Source organism: Pelodiscus sinensis, chromosome 6, assembly GCF_052426305.1.
Source record: "Pelodiscus sinensis isolate ZL-2025 chromosome 6, ASM5242630v1, whole genome shotgun sequence".
NCBI classification, from domain to species: domain Eukaryota; kingdom Metazoa; phylum Chordata; order Testudines; family Trionychidae; genus Pelodiscus; species Pelodiscus sinensis.
The window spans coordinates 1,471,000-1,481,796 of record NC_143057.1 but is presented as its reverse complement, the minus strand read 5'-3'; the positions used below and the strand labels follow the sequence as shown (position 1 = coordinate 1,481,796).

Genomic DNA, 10,797 nt, shown 5'->3' with positions numbered 1-10,797 from the left:
GAGCGGCGGTCTGTGCGCTCGGCTCGCGGCGTTGGGGGCGAGCGAGGCCGGTCACGTGCGGCCCGCGCGCGCAGGCGCAGAAGGCCGGGTGGGCCGGCGGCGGCCGAGGAGGAGGCGGGTGCCGGGCCCGGCTGCGAGCCGCCATGGGGCCGGCAAGGGTGAGTGGCCCCCCCGCCCGCGCGCGGCCGCTGTGCGAGGGGGGGCGCCGCGCGGGAACGGCCTCCTGAGGGGGCGGGGCGAGCCAAACCGCCACCCGAGCGCGGGGCGGGGGCTGCGGAACGGCCGGGGGGGGGGATCCGCCTGCGCCACGTGCCAGAGCAGGGCCCCCCCACCCAGGCCGCCGGGACACGGGAAGGGGGTGCGCGCGCACACACACTGACACCCACACACACACACACTGACACAGACTGAGACAGATACAGACACACACACACTGACACACACTGAGACAGATACAGACACACACACACACACACACTGACACACACTGAGACAGATACAGACACACACACACACACACACTGACACACACTGAGAGACCCACACACACACACACTGACACACACTGAGACAGATACAGACACACACACACACACACACTGACACACACTGAGAGACCCACACACACACACACTGACACACACTGAGACAGATACAGACACACACACACACACACACTGACACACACTGAGACAGATACAGACACACACACACACACACACTGACACACACTGAGAGACCCACACACACACACACTGACACACACTGAGACAGATACAGACACACACACACACACACACTGACACACACTGAGAGACCCACACACACACACACTGACACACACTGAGACAGATACAGACACACACACACACACACACTGACACACACTGAGACAGATACAGACACACACACACACACACACTGACACACACTGAGAGACCCACACACACACACACTGACACACACTGAGACAGATACAGACACACACACACACACACACTGACACACACTGAGACAGATACAGACACACACACACACTGACACACACTGAGACAGATACAGACACACACACACACACACACACTGACACAGACTGAGACAGATACAGACACACACACACACACACACTGACACAGACTGAGACAGATACAGACACACACACACACACACACTGACACACACTGAGAGACCCACACACACACACACTGACACACACTGAGAGACCCACACACACACACACTGACACACACTGAGACAGATACAGACACACACACACACTGACACACACTGAGACCCACACACACACACACTGACACACACTGAGACAGATACAGACACACACACACACACACACTGACACACACTGAGAGACCCACACACACACACACTGACACACACTGAGAGACCCCCACACACACACACTGACACAGACTGAGACAGATACAGACACACACACACACACACACACTGACACACACTGAGAGACCCACACACACACACACTGACACACACTGAGAGACCCACACACACACACACTGACACACACTGAGACAGATACAGACACACACACACACACACACTGACACACACTGAGAGACCCACACACACACACACTGACACACACTGAGAGACCCCCACACACACACACTGACACAGACTGAGACAGATACAGACACACACACACACACACACTGACACACACTGAGAGACCCACACACACACACACTGACACACACTGAGAGACCCACACACACACACACTGACACACACTGAGACAGATACAGACACACACACACACACACACTGACACACACTGAGAGACCCACACACACACACACTGACACACACTGAGAGACCCACACACACACACACTGACACAGACTGAGACAGATACAGACACACACACACACACACACTGAGAGACCCACACACACACACACTGACACACACTGAGACAGATACAGACACACACACACTGAGACCCCCCCACACTGACAGACTGAGACAGATACAGACACACACACACACACACACACACACACTCAGATACACAGACTGAGACAGATACAGACACACAGAGACAGACACACACACACTCTGACACAGACTGAGACACACACACTGACAGATACACAGACAGACACATAGACACACACACTGAGAGACAGATACAGATACACAGACAGACGCACACACACTCAGACAGATAGACACACACACACAGACAACAGACAGACAGACAGACACTGACATCACACACACAGACACTCACAGACATCACACACACAGACACACACTCTCTTTCATTAAAAACCCCTAACTGACTTATTAACCAGAGTGAACCAAACCGATTCAATCTGCTTCAGCAAAAGTGACTGGAGCCTAAATTCCTTCTCGCCTGCGGCTATGGGAGAGCCTCATGTGTCTGTCCGTATAAGGCTGTCACACCCCTGAGTGACACACTGTTACGGATAAAAGTGCTAGTGTAGACATAGCCTTCCTCTCCAGAAAATGAGAGACTCTCCTACTTAGTGACCTGTGGTGCTATATTTACAAAGCTTGACCTCAAAAGTTAGAATGGGGGAAAACATCTTTACATAGAAAAGTAGCCTTTAACGCAAAGGTTTCATCAAATTTTAAATGTGTTGAGTGACTTACAGTAAGTTTAAGCCTTAACATGTTTTGTGTGAAAATCAGGTTTCATTTTAATCAGCTTTATTTTTAACAAGAAAAACTCGTAAAAGAATTTTAAAAAATCTGATTTAAATTGAAAAAAAATCCAGAAGAGGCCACCTCATCTCAAAAAGGTATATTGGCATTGGAAAAGGTTCCAAAAAGTGCAACAAAAATGAGAGAGAGTTTAGAACGGATCCCATATGAAGAGAGATTAAAAAGACAGGGACTTTTCATCTTAGAAAAGAGGAGACTAAGGGGGGATATGATAGAGGTCTATAAAGTCATGACTGGTGTGGAGAAAGCGAATAAGGAAAAGTTATTGACTTGTTCCTATCACATAAGAACTAGGGCTACGTCTAGACTGGCAAGATTTAGCGCAAATACTCTAAATGCAAGAAGAGTTTTTGCATTAGAGTATTTGAGGAAGAGAGCATCTATACTGGCATGTGCCTTTGTGCAAAAGATTTGCTTTTGCGCAAAAGCATCCGTGCCAGTGTAGACGCTCTCTTGCGCAAGAAATTGATGTTACCTGTCTACACTGGCCTCTTGCACAAGAACACTTATTCTTGAGCAGGAGCGTCAGAGTATTTGTGCAAGAACCACTGATTTCATACAGTAGAACGTCAATGTTCTTGTGCAAATACTTGCGGCCAGTGTAGACATGCGGCAAGATTTTGCACAAAAGCAATCGCTTTTGCGCTAAATCTTGCCAATGTAGACACAGCTTGGGGTCACCAAATGAAATCAACGGGTAGAAGGTTTAAAACAAAAGGAAGTTTTTCTTTATGCAGCATGCAGTCAACCTTTTGAACTCCTTGCCAGAGGATGTTGTGAAGACCAGGACTTTAACAGTGTTCAATAAATTCATGGAGGTTAGGGTCCAGCAATGGCTATTAGCCAGGATAGGAAGGAATGGTGTCCCTAGCCTCTGTTGGTCAGAGGCAGGAAATGGATGACTGGAGAGGGATTACTTGATGATTCCCTGTTCTATTCACTCCCCCTGGGGCATCTGGCACTGGCCACTGTTGGAAGACAGGATATTGAGCTAGAAGGACCTTTGCTCTGATCTGTCTACTATGGCTGTTCTTATATTATCTCATTTTGGCTGTTAAGTGTAGGGTGAGGAGGTTGGTGATCTGTAATACAGATGGTCAGAAAAGGTGATCTTTTCTGGCCCTTAAATTCTATATATTGAGAGACTCAGAGAATAAAAATGTGTTGGGAGCAAAGCTGAAACTGAAGGAGTCTCTTAGTGTTTTAGGTGATTGAATTGTAACAAAGCAAACAGCATACCAGGAGAAAAGCAAATTAGACTTTTACGGTCCTTTGATGACTTAATCTGCAATGTTAACACTGACTTTTAAAGTGAATTTTATGTTGATTTGCCCCTTTAAAGAACAAACAAAGAAAAGGAGGTAATTAAAAGAAAACTTCCTTATTGCTTGGTGAAATTAGAGAACATTAACAAGCTCTCAACTGGAGTGGAGTGAATGCGAAGGAAAATCAGAACATAACCTAAGACAAACCTGCTCAGGCATTGGCTCAATATTTTTTCCCTGGGAGAGATTTCTGTTCTAAATTTAGAACCTATTCTAAGCTGTTTCTGTGCTCCAGACAAGTGGTTCTTGAACCTTTTCTTCTCAGAATAAGACTCTAAAGTCATGTGTTTCTTGTTACAACCCACCAAAGGGCTGTAAAAGATTGTAGTAACTGCAAGAAATTGCACTGGACTGTGGTGGAATTGGACATCTCCTTTTTGTGTTCCACCTTCTATAGCACTTAGCAATGCAGGCATCATCAGTTCCAGAGATTGTGGGAGCAAGCTGTGTACTCCCTTAGAAGTACTCCTCCTCTAGTGGGGGTGGGGGGGGGACCTTGTAGGTGTAGCATGTGGAAGTGAACTCTGGATACTGCCTATTCCTGGGGGAATTCTGCATCAAAAAGTTAAATTCTGAATGAAGAATTTTAAATTTCTGCATAGTTTGTCACAATAATATAATCATGCCAATTTCAGTTATTTTGGAAATTTATTTCAAAATACCTGTCAGCAAGTATGTCTGCAAACACAGATAACTGAAGATGTTTCAGGAAATATCTTTGTCAGATTTCTTACTAGTCTGGGGTCATCAGTTAACTTAATTTCAGTGGGTTACACGTTTACAAAAAAACCTGCATTTTAACTTCTGAGGACCTTTGGAGGAAAGTAGGTTCCTTATATTGTACTGCTGCAGGTAGAGAGATATCATAAAGACCTAAAAGACAAAGCTACAAGTAGTCCCCTGGCATCTTAGAAACTAACAAATATATAGAATCTTGAGCTCTCACAGGTAAGACTGGCTTCATCAGATGAGTTGGAGTGGAAATAACAGAAGCCAAGATATATAAAACAGCAAAAGAAGTACCTGTCAATTGTAGGACCCATGTAAGAGGCTAATGAAGTGGGCTGGAAGTGGCCCATTCATAGCTTTTGATGTGAAAATGCAGATGTCAATGGCAGGCGACATTAAAATCAAACACAAATAACATATTTGGGTCTGACTCCCTAGCTTTTCTCAGGTAGGTGGTCACAACTTTGGAATTGCAGCTATTTAGAACTCTCTGTAGATAACGTTTGTATTAAGAACTTAGTTGCTGTCCCTGTTCTTCTCTGACTCTTAATAGGACAGTATATGTGCCTAGGATTATTAATTGTAACTATAGAATCAGCTTTCTTATACATACTTGGCTATGCTATATACCAAATATGGAGACATAATTACTTACATTATCATTTTGACAAGTCACATTTGAATTTACAGCTTAGTTAAGTGAGAGAATTTCTCCCCTCCCATCCTCAAGCCTGCTGCATGTTCTGGTTGCATTCAGTATTTATAGAATGCTGTTTCTCTGCATAATCAAGTTGTTTCTGGTTTCATTTTCCATCCCTTATTGAGTCTCACACCAAAAAAGTCTTTTAAAATTGTACACTCAGTACTAGCACTGATTTGGATTCCATCCCCACATCCCATTATATTTTTGTGGCAGTATGCCTTTGGATAAAACCACATAGGTTGCTAATTGACATCCTTCCAACTGCTTATGTTACCTGAGTTAAGTTATAATGTAGACAGTTCTTTAGAGACTATGCCCCATGTCTTCTATAGTTTGTGATCTATAATTTCTAATTCATACCACATATGCTCTTGACAGATAAGGTCTGTCACGGGATCATGTAAAATATGAGTCTGAATAGTCAAGATGACTTAATAGCAAGCTTAAAAATACTTTTTCATTTATTTGTTTTGTTACTAAGATAGTGTTTAAGATAGTGTTAGGTTGATAATTTAAATGCACAAGAGTCAAGAAATTAAAAAGTTAAGGTTCACTTGGAAATATTGCATGTTATAGTAACAACTGTCAAAATTACTAATGTGTAGTGTAGGAACTTTAACTTCTGAATTTACTAAGCTTCCACTTCCATTTTCAACTTTTATATGCTACCTTGTTTCAAAATTTATTTCTGTGTATAACTTTTTACATTTAATCATCAAAAAAGTTTCCTGTTTTTTTGACCCTTTGTCAGTTAGCTGAATAGTGTATAAATCTTTTAGTTCCTTGAGATGCGTAATACAGCCACTAAAACCATGTGTACGAGCTATCAAATGTGGCATTTGCCTTTCAGTTTCACTGAAGTGTCTTGGAATTGCTTGAAGACCTTGTGCATGCAGATGACTTATAAACAAATTTTTAAAAAGAGGGATTGTGTGCAGCTTTGTTCATATTTTCATTTACCTTCTTGGTGTAGGAGAAAACGACTCTTGTATGAAGAAAGAAAGAACAGTATGATGGATTCAGAAGATCTAGTCATAACAAGTTCAAAGCAAGATATTGCTCATCACATTGTAACATTTAGCTCGGGTAAACATTACTTTTGTGGATATTGTGCAGCATTCACCAATATAGCAATCACCTTTCCCATCCAGAAAGTCCTCTTTCGACAACAACTGTATGGAGTGAGAATAAGGGAGGCAGTATGTCAGCTAAAGAAAGATGGAATCCGAAATCTGTACCGTGGACTCTTCCCTCCACTAATGCAGAAAACTACAACTCTTGCCTTGATGTTTGGCTTGTATGAGGATTTCTCCTTCCTGCTCCAGAGGCACACAAATGCATCAGAACTTGTGACTTGCAGTGTGGCAGCAGTGCTTGCAGGAACCACAGAAGCGCTTCTTACACCTTTTGAGCGGGTCCAGACTTTGCTTCAGGACCACAAACATCATGACAGATTTACAAACACTTACCAGGCTTTCAAGATGCTAAAAGACTATGGAATGAAAGAATATTATCGGGGTTTGATACCTATTCTGCTCCGAAATGGACCGAGTAATGCACTCTTTTTTGGTCTGCGAGGACCAATCAAGCAGTGCCTGCCCGAAGCAACTTCTTACAGTGCTCACTTGGTCAATGACTTTATCTGTGGAGGGCTGTTGGGTGCCATGTTGGGATTCTTATTTTTCCCAATGAATGTTGTAAAAGCCCGCATGCAGTCCCAAATTGGAGGGGAATTTCAGTCTTTTCCAAAAGTGTTCATGAAGATTTGGGTGGAACGGGATAGAAAACTGACACATCTTTTCAGAGGAGCCCATCTGAATTACCACCGCTCTATTTTATCCTGGGGCATAATCAATGCAACATATGAATTCTTGCTTAAGTTCTTATGAAAAATGTTCTCTTCTGTGAAGTCCCTCCGCTCAGTTGGGTATTGGCACGTTGAAGTCACTTATTTCCTCGGAGCAAATTTGTCATAATCAAATCTGTTCATGAAGAACAATTCCATTTGGAAAGTTTAATTGCAAAAGGGTGGTTACATTTCAGGAGGGAAATAAGTGATTTTTACCACTGGTTTTGTTTAGTCTGCTTGGTAATTACTCAGTCATATTAATACTCTTCAGTCTTTATGGGGTGAATGTTGGCAATGTGGCTGGATCTTAATTTAAGAAAAATGGGTTTGCTGGAACACAGGCACATTCTTTATTAAAGTATTTAGGTGCTGGAAGGTGAAATCACCCATACCTGAATAAACTAATTGAAACTTTACTTTCCATATGAATGTTGGCCTTGGCCTAGAAACTTACTCCAGGTCATCCTTAGGGATGTATGAGTGTAAATGACTTACCGATTTAAACCATAAGTGGATGCTTGCCGGTTAGTGGTGTCTGTTAAACTCAGCAAAGCCGCCTGCCTGGGAGCCAGGTGGATAAGGGGTGCCTGCTCCTGGGGAGGTGGCTTTGCTGCGGCAGCAAAGCCTCCTTCCCGAGAGGAGAGCTGGGTTGGCGGCCTGTTCCCAGGGAGGCTTCACTGTGGGCTCTGCAGTATAAAGCTAAGCCTTATGCCATACAGCCCGCAGTGTGGGTAACGGTGGCACTGCTGAGATTTTCAGCAGTGACACGGTTACTCTGTTACACAATTTTTAACATCCCTCATCACCCTCAAACGTTCCTAACACTCCTGGTGACCAGAATTCTGCTTGATTGTGCACTTTGTGAAATACCCAAGTAAGGGAGCCTGACAAAAGCGGTTTAGTTTCCCTGCTTTGATACACTTGGAGGGACTGATGCAGTTGTTGGACACATACTCTGAACTCCTATAACGTTTCAAGTTTCCTAGGCATCATTACTGTTTGAAACCAGACTGCCAGCTTTTACTGGGGATGATGTTATTTTTCAACTAAGCCTTAAGATTCAACAAAGCCTACATCAATGATTTTTCCCAGCTGGCTTTTGCTTTCTAATATGAGTGCCATTTTGTGAAGCAACATAAGGTAACTACTACAGTTACATCTGCAATGCACTTCTGTTGGTCAAGTGGGTGAAACATCCCTGACCAAGAAAAGTTTTGCTGACAAAAAGCACGGGACTGTCTCCCACCGACAAAACTACTGCCATTTGTTAGTGGTGGTTTTATTTTGCCAGGAAAGCTCTCTGCTGGCGGTAGAGTGGCACAGCAGTGTTGCTGTAAGGTATGCAGTGAAGATGTAGCTTAAATTTTCAACTTCAGCATAAGCTGATCTAGTGCAAAGTAGAAGTAGGTGAAAAAGGACTAGTGGGGGGGAGGGGTGAGGAATTAAAGAAATTCTATTTTAAAAAGCTTTAAAGTGTCCTTGATGTTACAATATCACCTATTTGTGACTGTGGATTATTTTATTTTGTCTCTGGTGCTGCTTGGTTTCTGTTACAAACAGGCATGGTGCCACAAAGAAGACGCAGTTCCGCAAATATTGACACATACGGCAGTAGCAGGAAAACAGATAGGAGTCCAATACTCTGTAGACAGCTTTTGTTGTATTAAGGTAACTTGTGTCCTTTTGCAATGATTTGTACTTTCTTCATGAGAGGTCATAGTGTAACTGAACAGTCTTAGTCAGTGTTTTTAGTGATATGCTCTACCCTCCATTGTACAGGCTATATCACTGTAGTGGAAAAGGCACTCCAATACTATGGCAAGAAGGGCCATAGAAACGCCAGGTATGGGGGTTTCTCCGTGATCATTTAATCATGTTAATAAACACTCACATAAATATTAAAAGTAATGTCCTTGGTATTCAGGTGGACGTGCTTTCAAGCCTCGAAGAAGGAATGAGAGCAGGAACACAAGTATCATTACCAAACTAGTGGTCTTTGTATCAAAAGTGATTTTTTTTTATATTTCTATGCAAAATGGGTTGAGTATTTTCATACTTGGTGGTATGCAGGAAAGCATTCAGAAATTGTTTTGGATGGATTGTTTCTTTACACTTTAGCGCAAATATTTACTTTATGCATCATTAAGCTTTTGAATGCTTATGGTTTTTACTTTACCTCATTTTGATTTTTCACTTGACATAACTGCACCTGAATAATTACTCCCAAACAATATATCCTATTTCTTTATAATCTATAGCTATACGCTACTAAGCTTCACAGTCAAAGATGGCCAAACACAAATAAAGCACATTGATTCTTTGAATGTTGTGATTAGATAGATTTAAATATACTGTCTGTTGAATGTTTATTGGTGGAATCTGATTTTACCAGTGTGTTATTTTTGTAACCTTTCCTTGATGGAATAAAACAAAAGTAAATCTGTTTCCCTAGCCTTAATTTTTTGTAGCACATACTTCATACTTGTATTTTTAGTCTGTAGTCCCCAGGGGCAGGGCCAGCAGCCACTGCACTCCAACCCCACTCCCAAGGAGCCTCCTGCCAGTCCATGCTAAGTGGGCTGCCAGGCAGGGGCTGGTCCATGAGAGAAGCCAGTTCAAAAACCAGCTCCCCTCGCAGACTGGCTGCCTGTCACCTCTTGCTGTTGCCGCTGATACAGAAGCATGGGGTGACAGAAGCTTCTTCCTGGGGGGTGGGGGTGGGGGGAGGGATGGGAGGTGAGCTGCTGGACCCCGGGGCAAGCTGGAACTGAGCTGTGCTGCCTGCCTCCTAATACACTTATACAGAGCCACAAGCTAGGACTGAGCAGGGCTGCTGGCCAGCCTGCTAAAAAATTACTGGCGGGAGGGTGCATGTAGCCTATAGCATTAACTAATAAGCAAAAGCTTATAGGTTAATCAGCTATACTATTACATTCCCAGTTAAGGGAAATGCAGATGATGTGATATCATGGGATTCATAAAGTGTAGATAGTATCTGAAATTACATTTCCATGCTTTGATATGAGGATTATTGGCTGGACTAAAGACTGTGGGCAAAGCTTAACGTGTCAAGTTAGGGAGAGGTAATTGATAGAATGAAACAAATGAGTATGAAAGTAGGTCCAGACTGTTCAGTGAGTTGGAGGAACATACACCATGCAGTGCTAGTGTTAAAAGGGACAAACTACTGGATGCAGGGTTGGGAGTGGCAGGAAAGAACTAGAGTTCAGAGTACAGCCCATTATCAATGAGTTTAGTCTTGTAACTACAGCGGCTAGATTGTGCTAGAAGTGTTAGTGTCAAATGACCCAAAACTGAGCCATGGATTAAAGCGCACAGATGGGAAAGGGAGAAGAGAACGCTGCTTACACTAAGCTTTTTGGAGCAGTACTAGCGTGTTCTTTATTTTTACAGTGCCTAGCATAAGGGGCTCCTGGTTCAGGACTAAGGCTTCTGAGCAG

The 10,797-nt window shown here is 43.3% G+C and overlaps 1 protein-coding gene across 1 annotated transcript; it reads left to right on the top strand.

The window, feature by feature from the left end:
- Nucleotides 1–9,781, top strand: SLC25A51 (solute carrier family 25 member 51). The gene is made up of 2 exons (XM_075931237.2): nt 1–158; nt 6,461–9,781. Exon 2 carries the CDS (start codon nt 6,498–6,500, stop codon nt 7,374–7,376), a length of 879 nt encoding a protein of 292 aa, XP_075787352.1. The 5' UTR covers nt 1–158; nt 6,461–6,497; the 3' UTR covers nt 7,377–9,781.
- Nucleotides 9,782–10,797: the final 1,016 nt, after the last annotated feature.

Excerpts from the sequence above, each read along its gene's own strand:
- SLC25A51 (XM_075931237.2), top strand. The coding sequence starts at position 6,498 with ATGATGGATTCAGAAGATCTAGTCATAACAAGTTCAAAGCAAGATATT.